This window comes from Aythya ferina, assembly GCF_964211825.1.
Source record: "Aythya ferina genome assembly, chromosome: 1".
Lineage (NCBI taxonomy): Eukaryota > Metazoa > Chordata > Aves > Anseriformes > Anatidae > Aythya > Aythya ferina.
This window is the reverse complement of record NC_140296.1, coordinates 147,873,854-147,891,234: the sequence shown is the minus strand read 5'-3', so window position 1 is coordinate 147,891,234 and position 17,381 is coordinate 147,873,854. Positions and strand designations below refer to the sequence as shown.

Here is a 17,381-nt window from a genome sequence, read left to right as displayed (position 1 = left end):
GTTTCATGGGATCACCAGTTGAAGTTACCTTCTTTTGAAAGCAGATCTGATGTCAATGGATGGAGCAGCTTGAGAAGATTCTGTGAAGTAACAGTAATATGGGAATTAAAAACGTAATTTGAAATTAATGTAGTTTATGTAATCAAAGTGATTAGGCATGTGAATTTTTTTCTGTTTCCAGCTAAATGATCACAGTTTGTGTACCTTTGACATTAAGTTCTGATAGATGTGAAGCTGTTCAGTGATAAGCCAAGTTTACTTAATGAATTTCCCTGACCTACTTCTTGCAGATCTGCATAGGAGGTCCGTCTCAGCAGTGCTTCTCTCACAACCCCTTCCAGCCTGTACACAGGCTCTGGCCTTTTTCTTCCCATTCCCTACCCTTTCTCTCCCACTTGCATCTCTTACTTTCTCAATATGCCAAGCCTCAGAGGAAAAAGGCAGTCTTCTCTATGGCTACAGGCCCATGCTGACTCTTGGCTTTGTGTGAATTACTCCTCTGTGCCAGTCTTAATCGGATTAAGGGGTTCTGATCCACAGCAAGTGCTTGGATGCAGCCACACAGGCTCCTGGCTAGCAGACCTCTGAGCACACAGGCCCTTCCTGTGCCCCTTGGGCTGTCAGTCAGCCATTAAACATCCCCTTCACTGTGGCATACTTGCCCTGACTGGTGAAAAAACAACCCAGTCTGGGCCGTTTCATAGGCGTGTTTTAGTCTGGTGAACAACTATTTGGTCTGCTGGCTGCTGTCCCTGGAATTTCAGAAGACAATCTGCCTTTCTCAGGCTGATCGTGCAGGTATGCATGCAGTGTTGTGCTGGCAGAAGTGCTCTCAAAGGAAAAGATAAGACTGCAGGTTAATGTTTGCCAATCAGACCTATTAGAATGCAGAAACAGGCAAAGGTATAAATCTCCAGTGCTCTCCTTGTTGGGCTATTCATTGTTTTCACGTGGTGTAGAAGAAATCTGGCGTTCTGAGGTATGTTCACACCATGCCTGAGCAGGGTGCGAGCACTGGGGAGCGGTGCCCTCTACACCTCCCACTCCTCAGAGACTGCCAGACAAAACCTCACTCTCTGATAGCCCTAGGCCTGGTTCTCTGTCTTGTGTGCTGATTTGAATTCAATGGGAGTTTAATCTGCCAGTTTTTCTGATTTTTGGATCAGACCTAAACGTCCCGCAGAGTATTTATCACAATGTTTATATAAGAAATCACAGATGCTTAATTCTCTGCCATCTGTGATAAAGTTCTGAACAAAATGATGTGGTATTTCAGGTAAATATATACATTTATATATGTATTTATAAAGCTTTACAGATGCAAGTGGAATCTTACCAGTGACTTCAAGGTCAAAAGAGCAACTGTCAAACTTGTCTTTGTAAGATACTTCACAGCGATAGTTCCCTGCATAGTTTTCCTTAGCTTGAATGATATGCATCTCAAATGTGTGAATCTAAAAATCAAACATAATTGCTTATTACTATGGGGGATACGTTTGCATAAAGCAGAAGTTAAAAGTTTTGTCTTCCAGACCTAAAACAGTATGGTGAGGCCTGGGTTAGAATCCACTTCTCTTGAAATTCTGCCTATTGTCTAAAACTGATCTTTAAGCTCTCTGGAGCTTTGCCCCTGTGAAAAGGAAAAGCAGGCATACCTTAGTATGACGCTCAAATGACTCCTTCAGCTGTAGGTGCTTCCCTGCTTTGCTGGCCAGGTCCATCCATTTTCCTTTAAACCACTTAACATTTGGCTTTCGGAGAAGATCTTTGGCTTCTACTTTGGCTATAAATGTAATATTCCCACCTTTTAAAAAGAAAAGAATAAAAGAAAAAGAAAAAAAAAATAAATAAAACAAGAATTGAGGACCACGATAGCTCAGTCATAGTTGTACAAGTTTCTTTTACAACGGCTCCTTCCAGTCTCCATGTGTTAGCACTACCATGACAGTAAGAATCAGAGGGGGTGACAGAGGCTATGAGAATATACACTGCAGAGTGTTACAAAGATTAATTATTTGGGGTCTGGAAACCTTCTGCCCTTGACAATGTGGAGCTTGGGCCAAACTAAGAAGCAGGAAAAATTAGCTGAGGCAAAACTCCATGTTGTCATGGGTGAATTGTTCCCAATACTAGCATTTCCTTGCTTAAAATAAGCACGCACATTCCTAGGCTGCTAGGTAGTTGTAACATAAATAAACTCCAGTCTGGAAAAGAAAGTCTGGAGCTCTTCATCTATTTCTATCATTAATTCTGGAAGGTGCAAAGGGAAGGAAAAGATTCTTCTGTAAACAGTAATTTGGGAGTTTCCATCCTAACATTCAGGAGTTCCAGAGAATAATACAGCTAATTCTTTATATTTATTTTCCAAATAAATCTGCTCAAAATTCTCTCTCTCTCCCCCTCTCTTTTTTTTTTTTTTTTTTTTTTTTTTCCCCTCAGAAACTGAGAAAAATAGTAGGAGTGTGTAAGAAAAACCTATCTGCCCACCTACTAGTGTATCTCTATACATAACAGACATTTTAAGTAACCTATACTGAACTTGGCACCACTGCTGCTGTGCTGCTACACTGCTTACATTGACATGTTAGTATGGCTCAGGAGTGCTGTTTGAACCTCCTTGCTCTCCCCATTTACTGTGGTCTGGCTTACTTCACAATAGGGTCGCGGACTGCTTGCAGTGAATTCCTCTGGGATGAAATTAAAACCAAAGACGCACTCTGAGAGTTTACCTCCTGTGCTCCAACTGCTAGAAGGTATTTAGACCAGTAGACAAAAGATAATCCAGAGGAAATCCCCCAGAATGGTTATATTAGGGGTGACAGTTCCACTCAACCAGCCTCCTTACAAATTTGCTCCTATTAATCAGCTCAATCTACTTGCTGATTTACATGCAGCTGCAGTGCATAAAAGTTGACCTGGGAACCTCCAGGCTACTGCGTAGATGAGATCTTCCTGACATATCAATACCATTAAAACCAACAGCATCATAGTAATCAGCTTTCTTCTCCAGAAACTGTAACTCCTAGCCATTGTGCCCAGTAAATTATTTGTTAGTTTTGAATTTTTATTTATTTATTTATTTATTTATTTTATTTTACTTTTTAAATTCTGTTTTGCCTTCAAAGAGTGGACTTCACATCCAACTAAAATCAGTGGAAGTATTTGTAGCTGGGGGCAGAAACTTGAGTGCTGTCTGAAATGCACATACCTCTTTTCAGTCTCTGTCTCTCTGGAAGTGGCTTTTAATTTTGTTTCCAAGCACTTACCAACACTCACTGAACCACTCTGAGGTTTTTCGACGAATAAGGTGGATCTTTGGGAGTCATCGCGTTTTTCTGTCTCCTCTGGAGCTCCATCTCCAATTGACCATACTGAGATGCAGAGAGAGAGGGAAATATCAATTATCTGAGCATGTTTTACTCCCTCCATAATACACTTACCTGAACTCACTAAACTGTCTAACCCTATTACCTCTTTCTTCAGATGTCCTGAAAAATATGTAAGTTTTTGTTCACACTGACATCCATGGATTGGCTGTCACATTGTGTACAGTTCCTGAAAGAATGCTACCTCTGTGGTGACAGAAAATGAAACTCTTAGGGAAGAAGAGAGGGCAACCTGATCAGCCAAGGCGGGTACTAGGCAACTTGAATGGCACCAGCATTCAACCATGAGTGCTTTACAGAGGCAATACACAAAGGTCAGCTCTTTGTTTTTCAGAAGGGAAACCAGACATGGAGGTTCTGAAAACACAAACAGCTATAACCACACACAAAACACAGATGATGCATTTTTCTGTGAGTGTCTCCCAAACTAAAACTCAATTGATTGTACAAGCTAGTTTGTCCTTTTTTCTTCCAAAATAGGCCACTGATGAAGCTTAATTTTGAGCTTTGTTCTCTTCTACCATGATAGAAACAGAGAGTTTGGGAATTAATCATTGCAGAGAAATAGTTCGTCAGATGCATATGATTCCATCACATGTTCAGGCACAGCATCTTCTCTTCTAGAAACAGATTTTGGAACTGAAAAGGAGCAATGGTAGTGAGAGAAGAAGCAAGTGAGCAACGTTCCCAAGGCAGAAAACTGTGCCAGCATAGCTGTGTGTTCCTGGTGTTTCTACTTATCTGAATATCCAGGGTTTTGTGTTGTGCGGTTATTTCTTGCATGCAAAAGCATGCTTAAAGCTAATTCCTAGCAGAAAAGGCAGGGAGAGCAAGATAGTGACCGTCTCTACCAAGGGAGGGTACCTCTCTACTAAAAGGCAAAGTATGTCTCATTCCAAGAAAGAACTTGTCACATCTCTTTTCTTTTGAGGAGTTCTGGTCAGTTCATAGGTAAAACTGAGTAAAGCCAGAGCTACCCTGGCAGTACTGTAGAGCAGGGCAAATGTGGAAATGTTCAGCTATACCACACAAAGCAGGCCATGTCTTTCAAACCAGAGCTGCATCCCTTGCTCCCAAGGGACTTCTAGTTATTTCTGAATCAAAGATAGCATTCTGTAGTTTATCCAATACTCTTTTGATTTTGGTTTTGTAACTAATTTTGTTTTTTGTAACTAATAATGAGCTAATTAAACTACTTTTTTTCATTTTCTCCAGACATATTCTGAAATTTAAAGATCCTTTTCCTGCTCAGTATTTTCTGCTGAAAACTAGTTTGCTAGAAGTCAAAATTGTCTTTCTATCTCATAGAGATTACTACTATGGGAACCTTTTCAACTCATGAAAATTGCTATTGCAATGACAACCATAGAAAATACAAATAAACTGTTTTTATTATCCTGGAGTCAATTAGAAATTTCAAAAAGACATCAAAATGCTAGATAGCTCTGCTGTAACATCTTTGCCTTTAATTTTTTCAATGTATTATGTATGGCATGCCTAATACCTCTGTATATTTCTGCTTGTACAATATTTTTCACATGTAAAGACATACATGTATATACACACACGTATATACACATATATGAAGACAGATGCAGACATACATGCACACAAATATATATAGATACATATCTATATATAGTCTATATAATCAAGATATTTAGATAATGCTGATATAGTATACTAGTATATGGAAACACTTAACATAAGAACAAGTGAGAGTTACTGATATGAGCAGAAGGATCTAACAGTGCTTGGATCAGGAACTTGTCACGTGCAATAATGAACCTGAGACACCACAGGGTGAAATGGAAAAAAGGATATTAATAAATGGAAGAAACTTACATAGACTCATTAATTCAGTACCACATAAAGTAATGCATACATATTATCATCACCTCTGGATATTAGCTTTTTCCTGTTTATTAAACGAACAGAACAAAACGTGGGTTTGACGTTGCCTTGTGGGCCTGGCATAGGCTGCTATGCCAGTTCAAGAACCATGGTTGAAGTACCTGCTGCTCATTTTGTTCCAGAGGCTGCAAATCCTGAAACCACAAAACTGGGTGTAGTATGCGTTACCTGGCAGAGTAGGAAGAAAGAGGTTATGACTTTGCTAAGTTCTCCCCACCATCCTTTGAGCTGTGAGAAGAAGCCATTCTCCTACAAGTCTCCTGGGGACTGTGTATTGGATTCAGGTATGCCACTGCCACCCTGTAGGCTGAGGAAGGGAATAGTTGCATATCTATCTATATGGAAATACATATAGATAGATAGGTATGTATGTATGTGTAAAGACTGATACATGTCCTGTCTGGTGCATCAAAGCCTTCTCTCTCTCAGTTTAGCTGCTAGAAACCTATTTAAGACTCTGATATTTAAAAGCATTTGAAAAGTTAATGTGTATAAAGAGTGGAATTAAAAATAAGTACTATCTTTAATAAATAACTCATTAATAATGATTTTATCATGTAAAATTTGGAGTGTTTCAACATGTTGTTCAGGAGTTCTCACCTGAATCTTTTCTTTCCGCTGGCTTAGACATCCCATCTGAAAGGGAAGAGCAATTTAGATGACACCAGCTCGGAGATTACAGTTTTACTGACCTCAGGTCATTGGGATTTTAAGAACATTGATTCTTCATGCAAGGAGATTAGAATAAATATTTAGGACTGTACCCATGAGGTTGAACACCAGTAAAAGGAAGTGGACAGCTTAGAAAAAAAAATCAGAAGTCTTTTCCCCTTTTCTCTAGAAAACCTAAATTCAGTTCAATTCCCATTCAAGATTTTATTTTTAGTGGTTCATTTTTAGAAGGTTTCAATGAAGCTGATACTTTCCTCATGATTTGGGTGGTTTTAGATTAGAGGTTTTTTTATATTCTTCAATATTTTTCTGAGGGAACAGTACTTTGAATTGTTTAAATAGTCTATTTATTTATCATGTTTAAAAATTTATTATTAATAATTGAAATTAAATGTCATGGTTTTGTAATTTAAAACATTATTTATATTTTTAGCTCTTACCAGTGAGGTTCTCTGACAGTGTAAATCAATGTACTGCTACTGACTTTCCAGATAGCATGCATCCCATGGTTAATAATGCAAAGTCTTTTGGAATGGACAAAGAAAATGTGATCATTTAGGGCAGTGAAGATAATTCAAAATATTTTAATTAAAAGTTTTAACTAGCTTTTTAAATTTTTTTATTATTTTTTTAAGAAAGTTTTTTCTTAAAGTTTTTCATTTGACACGCTGCAAAGCTTTTTTAGTGTCCAAAATCTGTGTTTCTTTCAGTCTAATCTCTTTAAAAAACATTGTTTTTCTTTAAGCAAATGATGCTGAAGTGTTGCCCATGTCACATCTACTATGAATTACCCCTGTGCTGCTGCTTTTCTTCTGCCAACTACCCAAGACATTTTATCTGCCAGCTTGGCAGTGATGGCTTGGAGTGGTAAATTAAAACTACCAGTCTTGTAGGTAAGACATATGGCCTTAGGAGAGCTGATTGTCAATTCTGTGGATAAATTTATTTTGAAATTATAAGGCAACTATTTTATTTTTAATTCTGGAATTTGGTCTCAAGATTAACCTAGAAATGCATTCTGTATTTGTCAATAGTAACAGACTAAGGGGAATTGCCTTCAGAGATGCTTACTGATTTTTACCTTCCAATGGCAAAAGTTCTAACAAAAAGCTCAAGACAGGACCAGAAAGAAACTTGTCTGGTATGAAGGTCCTGCACTTCAGAACACGGATTAATTTAATTTTGGGCACCGCAAAAATCTTACTCTCTAATGAGCATGTTTTGAGTTCAGTCCAAAAGTTTGGACTCTTTCTTCATTAATACTCATGAGAAAAATCCATACATACATACACACACAAAGCACTATCACAGTCAGTCCTAACCTGCTGGTGGTGTACCAGCTGAAGTGTCATCTTCATCTGTGAAAAGAAATACAAATAAAAAAAAGTGCGTAAAGAAACTCAAAGCACAGGCGACCATCTGCTTTAAAACAACTATGTGAAAATGTAAAACCTGCAAAAGAAAGGGAAAAATCATAATATTCAGGAGCACTCACAATGGAAACTTCAAACTGATGAAGAAAGCTTTGCGTAATTCAGTAGCTGAAATGGTAAACCTTAATGTTTCAAGCAAGTAAAAGAAAAATGAGATGTGAACAGTGATCTATTATTAAATCATGAGTTTATATGGAAGCTGCTGAGTGGTTCTGTTTGTTAGAGATGTAATCCACAGTAAATACATAAAAAGCCACAATGAAATCAAGGTCAATCACATATCTGACCTTCTGAGGAAGATGCCATTTCTCTGGTGTCCATGTCTGCAATTAAAATGTGCACCATATATGCATTCAGCGACATTTAAGTCAAGATATGCAACAGTTAAAAATAGTCCCCGGTATTTATACTTTATAATTTCCCTATTGTAATACTAATATAAAATGAAAGGAATAAACAACTTGTTCCCCCCTCCTCCCTCCCCCAATATTATAAGATAATGCCTTAAAATAGAGACAGAACTATGATCATCACAATGGATTTTCCTTTTAAGAGCACTGAATGTTAACAATCATCAGTTATTAAATAACTAGAAGCAATCGAAATCCAGGGATTTAAAATTTGTTTAAGCTCATAAGTACAATGATAGATATGTATTTATATCAATCAAAAGCCTACGAGACATGAAAATGACATTAAACCTGAAATATTGTAATCATGAATAACAGAAATCCAGAATAAAGACTAATTTTATAACAATCTCCTAAATCTCTTTGAATTTTGGATGTTGACAAGAAATCACAGAGATACCAGTTTCTGATAAAAATACATTAAAGGTCTTAAAAGTCAAATAATTAAAAAAAAAAAAAGAAAAAAGAAAAAAGACATGTTTAGTAGAAAGGCTGGAATAAACTAGACATATTTAGGATCTAATATATACGGAAAACAAAGATAACAATGTGTCTTTTAAAATGTAACAAAAAATAAGCTGGAGAACATTTCAAAGTGGAGGAAAAGATAGTTAACTAGAATAATATTAACCCACATTTTTAATTAGAATTTTTCCAGATTTGGGTTTCCAGAATCAACTTTTAACTCTGAAGTCATCTTTAAACTTGTCTTTATTTTTTTCAAGGACATATGCAATACCTATGGCAAAAACACATAAAATTTAATTGCATTTGAAAGAATTCTGGTCGTATTAAATTTTATGCTTGATAGATTTTTTTTATGCAGAATTTATGCAAAATTTACATGCTTATCCCTGACACTTTACTCATTCCTTTTTAATGATTCATTAGACTTCTTTTAAAAATTCCCTTGGGAAGAGGATGTCAGTTGCAATAGAAGCCTTGCACGTGAAGGATTAATTTGTTATCTTATAAATGTGTTTTCTTAAAGGGCAAGGGCAAGGGCAAGGGCAAGGGCAAGGCAAGGCAAGGCAAGGCAAGGCAAGGCAAGGCAAGGCAAGGCAAGGCAAGGCAAGGCAAGGCAAGGCAAGGCAAGGCAAGGCAAGGCAAGGCAAGGAAAGGAAAGGAAAGGAAAGGAAAGGAAAGGAAAGGAAAGGAAAGGAAAGGAAAGGAAAGGAAAGGAAAGGAAAGGAAAGGAAAGGAAAGGAAAGGAAAGGAAAGGAAAGGAAAGGAAAGGAAAGGAAAGGAAAGGAAAGGAAAGGAAAGGAAAGGAAAGGAAGGAAAAGCAGACATTGTGGAAAAGTTCTCACCACCTGAATCTTCCGTTGACATCAGCAGACATTGAAGATACTCATTTTCAGTGAAAGCAAAGTAATGACAAAGTCATGTCAGATTTTTTAACATATAGTGCTAGCAAGTAAATTAATGCAAGGCTAAGTTATTCCACTGCAAATGTGTCTGCAGAATTTTAGACCTACTTTCCCTTGATTTGAAATCTGTTACACAAAAGTGGAAGCTGAGATTCTGCCATCAGTCACATTGTTGATAAATTTAATGTTTTGCAGAAGTGGCAAAATCATTCTACGCTATTATTTTACTTTATTATTATTATTATTATTATTATTATTATTATTATTATTATTATTACTACTACTACTATTACTATTATTACTATTATTACTATTATTACTATTATTTTAAAAGAATACTTGAAAGCCATGTGTCAATGTCAAAAGTCTGGTCCCACATAACTGAACATGTGAATTTTGAAATTTCCTCCACTTGAGCATCATCTCAAACTCGATTTAATTGGTGAACAGACCTGGTGAACTTGATCTTTCTTTAGTGTTCCCTTGGTGTCACTCACTGATGACCAAGGGAGCTGGCATGAGAGGTACAGCAGGAATATGTAAGCAGGAGTTCTGGCCAGGGCGGAGACACTGTTTTGCAGCTGCAGTTGACTTTATAGCACCTTAACATTTATTTATTTATTTGTTTGTTTGTTTGTTTGTTTTATTCGTACTACTGCACATTGGAGTAAGTCTTCAGAGTTAAGACAGGAAGTAGATAAACATCACTAAGAGCAAACCCCTGTCTTCACTCTACATAAATAATTTGAGAGTAACTTAGCCAACTGGTTCTGTCATTTTAGTTTGTGCTAGAATTATTGAGCACACTTTTGAGCACACTCCTAAGACAAATAGTTTGAAATTTAGTTGCCTTTAGTTACCCATCTGATTTTCAAAGAGCATTCACCAGTCCCATCAATGGGACTTATCCCTTCAGAAACTAAAGTAATTCCATCAGCAATGGAATTTTAGTAGAGACATGAATGGATAAGTGAAACCTGAAGAAATACAAGAATGAAACATGCAGATGTTTTAGTAGATGGTTGGATGTAACCTAGAGAAAAGAGATAAGTAAATCTGAATAGATGGATTGGACCTAAAAAGGAATGAGCAAATTGATATTAAAGTTCATTTATTCCAATGATTAGAAACACAATTATAACAATAGCCAATGTGTAAGATAATACTGAAATTAAAAATGAAAGCAGAAGAATGTAAAATGAATGAGTTCAGGATAACATAGTAAATTAGGCAGGATTTCTGCTGACACTTTTTGATCTGGAGATAAAAGGTATGCTCATGTGTATCCTGTTTTTTTTTGTTTTGTTTTGTTTTGTTTTTTCCACAAAATTCAGATGTTTTTCAAACTAGAAATACAATAAATTATTATTGTACACACACACACAAATAAATTACTGCTGTGAAGTACTGATGTTATAGCAAAACAATGACAAGGTAACAAAGAGTTTATCATACAGTCCTTCATTTCTTAACTTTACAGTGAACATAAAGGGACATAAATATTTAATTTCACACAGACAATAACTACTAAAAAGAAATAGAACAGTAAAACAGACACACAGATAGGTATACTTCATCTCCTAACTTCTGCAGCTAATGTCATCTTAGAAATGAGGGGAAAATTTTGGACCCCGTGCTCCATAATTATGGACCAAGCTTTCTTTCCTAGACACCAGGTTCAGGCATTGTCTGACTGCACCAAAGAGGCCATCCCAGATTCCTACATACATTTTTTTGTAAATTATCAACACAGTAGTCACAACTGCTATCACCCAGGTATCTTAGGATCACTGTAGAGCTCAGATATGATTTTTTTTCTATTTCATTCCTCATTTGGAGAAGTACCTAAATCTGTTATTTCTGAAACTACAGACGTGGTTTTATAAGTAGCTTATACAAAGCTGACCTCTGGCTGTTTCTGCCTTCATTTCCTTGTTGATTTTGGACAAATGGGAGAAATGAAACCATTTCCTGATTTGTGCATCATGATCACCATTATAAAGTTTTTTTTTTGACAATCAAACATGAAGGAATTACTCTCAGAAAATTTACTTTTTCTTTGTTAGTGACACTGCAACAGAACAGTAGCTGATAGGAGCAATGTCATTATACTATTCAACAAATATATTTGTGTCATAAAAAAAAAAGACAAATACTGCTGAAAATGCTGAGTGTGTGGCATTGACATATACATTGCTTTGCAAAGTTGACAGTTCCACTGGAGCATGACAGAAGGTCATTTTTTCTACATATAGGTACATGTATTCAGATTTTCACTGGAATTCTTACTGAGGTGGCTGCCATCACTGTGAATTGAAACTCGAAACACCTCCCACCGTGAAATCTCAAACAATTTTTGGCCTGCAAAATCCTCCTAGATAGGGTAAGCAACAATAAAGAATTTTTGCCTTTAGGAAATACCTGTGTTCTTCTGTAAATTCAAAACAGAAATGGTATAATTGTGTATAAAAATATAACAGAAGTATTTGATGTGATACCTACCATGTTTTCTTTTTAGTTCATTAAAATGTAGGCTTGTGAACAGTAGAGAGAACACCGTACATGTTAACTTCAGGAACAAACATTTCTCTAGTGTCAAGATTAAACCAAGCAGAACTAACTGCTAAAATAGCCCAAGGCAAGAACTTCATCTTTGTTCCTATCATTAGGCATGCAAATTATTCCTGAATTATGTTTGCATTACCAAGATGACAGATTTGATTACTCACACAAAATGTTGTTTGTCAAAATAATTGCTCAATGCAAAGATAGCTAGCAAAATAACATGCACTGAAGCTTGGTTCAGCAATTTTATATTCTAAAGAGTATTTGAGTCACGTATTCTCGGTGCATTTTGATTTTGCTGAGAAAAATGGCCATGCATGCCTTTGTTAAATAAATCTGCAATTATAAGTGTGTGAATCCAGTGTGTCTAAAAGGCAAAATTTTGTCTAGGAGACCAAAAGGCAGAACATATTTTCAAGCAAGCCATTTCTTGATTTACCATGAAAAAGCAAAACCGTGCCAAATAAAAGCAAGCATCAGTTATAAGTATATTTTGTTCTGGTTTAACCTATTGTCAGAATGAAAAATTAAAAAGATTATTCTTTTCAAAATAAGCTGATGAGCTGTTTGAATTCTACTTTAGCGGGAAGTACAAAAAGGAGTGGAATTTGACCCAGTTCCCTCAACATGTGTCTTCTTAATTGGAAGAACTTCCAACAGAGCTGAAGTCTAATCTCAGCAATACAAAATACGCATTGAAAATGGAACAGATTTTACACGCATTGGTAATGGAACAGTGATGTATTTATTCACAGTAGACAGTCCTCAAAGACTTTTTTTCAGAACTTCTAATGACCTCAGCAACTGTGCTCCCAATGGGGAAGGAAAGAGGAATGAGCTGGAAGGTAGAATATGCAATATAAAGTTTCTGTGATAGAATAGAAACAGCTTAGAATTATAGATTTTCCCCACTATTTAAAAGCTACCAATGTGTGTAGTATCTGAGTTTAAGCAAGCTTGGTCAGTGCCAGCATTCATGTTCACTTAAAGATGGCTTTCTGCTCATGCAAATCACTTGAAATTTGATCTATTAAGAAGAACGGTCTGTATAGTTATTGTTGCTAAAAAGTGTCTGTCTTGTTCAAGGAACTTTTGAAGATACTCATAAGTATCTAAATTTGATTGTACTGCATAAGTCATGCAGAAAGATATTGGAAGCTTCACATCACACTTCTAAAATTTGGCACCAAAATCCTGAGTCCAGCTTCTACTCAAGCAATGCAGCATCAGAACAGCATTTAGGAATGTTCTCTTTACTGCACATTTTTGAAATATATTTTTGAACTCACCTTTACCCTTTTCAGTTCCACCTTCCTGTGGTGTTTTTTGTTCTGTGTAGGAAGTACAAGCATATTTTTGAGAGGATCTTAAAGTAAAAAGAAAAACTTACACAGCATTAAAAATATATATCAATATTGTAGGTTCACTAGTATTGAATAACTGTGGTTAAAGAATTATTAATATACATGTATATATCACTTACAAATGTAAATCCATAAAGCATTTGTTATACATGTAGATGCATGCATATCAGTGCATTTTCAATGTTTTGAATGAGTTATAAAAAAAAAAAAAAAAAAAAAAGGTGTTCAGTGGAAGCTACATACTGTTGTTTGTAAATAGTTGTTAGTTTTTTGTTCTTGGGGTTATTTACAAAAGCCTTTGAAAAGAATTAGATAACATTGTTAGTATGAATGGGCTTGGATCATACATGAGATACTTCCAAATATTTTAACGGTATCCAGAATTCCGTTCCCTAAGTGGTTTATCCTTAAGACAGTATACAGAGAGAGTTTATTGAGTGTTCTCGATTATTTCTCATTGTCTTCTTCATTATCATTTTCATCTTACCTAGACTGTTTGATTTGAGGTTTTTGTGATCAGAATAGTTGATAACTTCTCATGTACTCCAACGAAGTGTATGTGAAATAACTCTAACACAGTATATGTGAGAAAACTTGAACTATAGATTGAACAAAATCAATTTTTCTAAGTTTTCTCCATTTCATTATTGGATTCCTATTATGATTCCTATTCTTCTGGGTTTTATGTCATTCTATTTGCATATAAGGGCATTTTCCATAGGAGCTTGTCAAGTCATATGAATTGTACTGACTTCAAGGAATACACACTCAATACTCTATTTACTGTGAAAAATGACTTTGTGTGGTGAACTTACCTGTCAAGTACTTGGTATAACTTGGGTTTGGGTGAAGGTCAATGGAATAATACCCTCAAGGTGAAGCTAAGATAACTTTTGTGTCATGGAGGAAAAATTTGAGAGATCCAGTGGATATTATTCCTAATTTCTTGCTCACATGTGCATAACTGTTGTAACTACAAAAATAAAACTTGAAATGTGGAAGACAAGGCCATATTCTGTAGGTGTGACAGACCCTTAGCTGCTTCTGGTTGTTAGGAATTTCAAAGCTCCAGTTGTCTGGAATATTGTCTTGGACAGATAGTCAAACTTGTTCCTTTTTAATGGGAGGTTTGCTACTTTCCCAGTAATAGCTGGGCTTAGGAGAATTCACTATTTTGGAAGGTGATGTTTAAATCCCGTTTGAAAATCTTATTCTTGACTGAGTATAACAGCCTGATAGCTTGACATTGAGATCTAGAAGGAGTTCTTACAATGGCTTCCCCAAAATTTGGTTTGTGCTTAACCATAAAGGCTTACTGACACCCTACTTGTTTTACAGAAGATTGTAAGTAAAGGTGTTGGGAAAAGGAAGGTAGTTATAGAAATGTTTTCATATTTAATCCTGTGTAATTATAAAGAAAGGAAGAAGATGTTATTTATTGGACAGGATTGGTAGAAATTTTCAAATAATGCTTCAAAAATCATATTTCTTTCTGGCTATAGAAACCTGCCTGCCATTTCAGTCTTACTTAAAGGTTAAGGTTGATGAAGAACATGAATTCAAGTACAAAGTGTATCTACTTAGAACACCAGTGTGAATATTTTGGAGTACCAACTGTAAAGATCTTACTGTTGAGATAAAATAAGAAAAAAATAATTTTAAAAAGTGTAACCATCATGACTGAAATATTAATTTTCATTTTAAATATATGCAATATGAAAGAGCTCATACTAGCATGAAAATATTAGAGGGTTATTTAAACATGAAACTCCTTGTGGCAAATAATACTTTTGCCTTCAGACTTTACTATTTCTTAGTGAAAGAGTGTATCATTTAAACAAGAGTGTATTGAATCAGCCTTAAAAAATGACAATTTGCAAGATGCAAGTACATGCAGGTTTAACATGTGAACTGGAAATTTATTTTTTGTGTTTGGTATGGCTGCTCAGGTAGCTACACAGAGAATAAAACTCACCAAATGGTTAAATTAGACAACTGTAACACATATATTTATTATATATATATATATATATTAACCAACATCTGAGAATATAGTACAAATTTCTCAATGCAAATCAAATCCATGAGACAAAGGTTTGCATAACTTTTCATCTCCCACTAAAGAGAAGGTAGCAGCTTTGCACAGAGCTTCAGCTTTACCTGAAACCGTAGTCCTGTGCATGAGTTTCATCTCACCTAACTTTGGCTTCCTCAAAGGTGTTCACCCACTAAAATCTAGACATCTGGACTCCTTGGGTTAGTAGCCTAAACACAGACAGCCAGTGATGTTTTAGATACATTATCCAGGAAACGTTCATTAGATGAGCAGATACATCCCAGGATCTGCTCCACTGCTTACAGGTGGACCAATGTTTTCAGATGGCTAGTATTAGGTGAGATGAATCCAGTGCTTGATTCTGTCATCTTTGCTTACCTTGTACCTTCAATGGGAAATGGAAAGGAATATTTAGGTAATTAGATGTTGTTCGGCATCAAAGAAGACTGCATAATTTAGCTACAGAATTTAAGCAGTCATCATTTTCCTGTACCCTGAAATCATTATGCAAATATCAGGTCTCTCTCAAAGCAAAACTGAATCTGAAAAGTCAACACAAATATTTGGGCAGGCTTCCTTGCCATTCTTACTGGCTCCTTACTTTCAAAAGGACAACAAACACAAAACATGGTATCATGATACTATGGTATTAGATACTATGCAGTATCTAATCTCATGCAATTCTCTTGTTAGTATTACAGCACCAATTAGCACTTTTTACACTAACCTGGAGGTGGTGGTGCATTTTCGGTTTCAGTCTCTGAAAAATGAAGAAAGAAGACAGCTATTGAGCTTCAAGAGAAGCAAATAGTTTTCGTATATTTGGTGTATACTTGTTGAATTTGTACACAGTTTGGTTAAATCATTTCATTGCAGTTCTCAGATTTTGTTGGCTTTCACACAGGCGATACTTGGCATCTTTACAATGACAAGGTCAGAAGTCTAAAGCTTATATTCTTTGAAAAGAGGGAATTGAACTTGTTCAATCCAGAGATATATAATACTTACCTACATGCATATTTCCATAATAATTTCCATAGGTGAACCCTAGTACGTTTAGTCAGTTTTGCTTTAGGACAGCTCTGCAATATCATGGAATGCAAGTTGAATTTCAAGTTTGGGTTTGATTTGTTACAGGCAATTGGTTCTGAGCCTGTACTTAAATCTACAACTTACTAAGCCAACATCATAACTGATACACTTTTGTCAGATGATACCTTAATGTTTGAGCAATTTTCCATCAACTGGGATAGTATCTGATAGGTCTTTAATCGTGAAGTGTAATGGATACATTAATTGAGAAGGATCGTGTACAGAGAACCTAGAGGCCTCATTTTCACCACAACACCAGATCTAGAGTTCAGTGTTCAGGGCAAGCAGAAAGTAAAAAATATCAGTCCAGCTGCTCTGTGTAGAACCTACAGTTAGTTAGTTTCTTTTTTTTTATCTTTTTTCTTTTTTTTTTTTTAACTCATGTTTTTTGTTTGTTTGTTTGTTTGTTTTGATCTAAATCAGTTCCCTTTTCATTTGTATAATACAGAAGCTAGGCTTTCTATCCTATTCTAGTGTTATCCTTTGGGATGTCATGTGCTCTGATCTGAAAACAAGAACAAATTAACTGTATAAAGCTTAATTTTTAAACAGTTAAAAGAAGCTTGTTGTCAACCTATAAAAGCATAAGAACTCTAGACTGGTTGAAAATGCAATATTTATTGGAGATAGTCTATTGACTTACAGCTCAACTACTTGCAACAAGCAAAGATTTAGAAGGCTGAAATCCTCAAGTGTAACAGTAGAAGGCTGATACTAGCTTTTGTCATGTTATGGGCATTAACCTCTGGGACCCCATCTCAGCTCATGTTCAGGAAATAAAGTTTCCATTTCTGTCACACAGAAATGCTGGTAAGGCTGTTCCTTTGCACACAGGTCTAAATATAAAGAAAACATACTTTTCATTCTTAACAAATTCATGTAATGCTTAAAAGGGAGAAATGCTTTTAGTGCAAAGATAATTTTAAGCTGAGTGTGTGAAAGTGATATGCTTTAGGAACTTCCAGTCACATACACAAATACTGTAACAAATTGTTATAGAGGGTCCAAACAGACTAGAGGGAAAGGGCTCAGTGCTGTAAGCCTGGTCACGACACCTATCATGGGATAAAAAGGAAAATGTATATTAAAGTCCAGCAGACACAAAGTCTCATTAGGGGA

General features: G+C 35.8%; 1 protein-coding gene across 2 annotated transcripts in view; it reads right to left on the bottom strand.

Moving 5' to 3' along the window:
- Positions 1–17,381, bottom strand: part of MYBPC1 (myosin binding protein C1) — an 81,044-nt gene that overhangs the window by 42,493 nt on the left and 21,170 nt on the right. The window contains exons 2-9 of one of the 2 annotated variants that reach the window (XM_084511866.1): positions 15,898–15,930; positions 13,040–13,081; positions 7,295–7,330; positions 5,901–5,936; positions 3,267–3,371; positions 1,656–1,804; positions 1,337–1,454; positions 29–80 (exon numbers count right to left, since the gene is read on the bottom strand). In XM_084511866.1, the coding sequence (XP_084367992.1) occupies positions 29–80; positions 1,337–1,454; positions 1,656–1,804; positions 3,267–3,371; positions 5,901–5,936; positions 7,295–7,330; positions 13,040–13,081; positions 15,898–15,930 (571 nt within the window). Of the gene's footprint in view, positions 1–28; positions 81–1,336; positions 1,455–1,655; positions 1,805–3,266; positions 3,596–5,900; positions 5,937–7,294; positions 7,331–13,039; positions 13,082–15,897; positions 15,931–17,381 lie in introns of those variants that run through there. The other variant, XM_084511867.1, reaches the window with a different exon arrangement.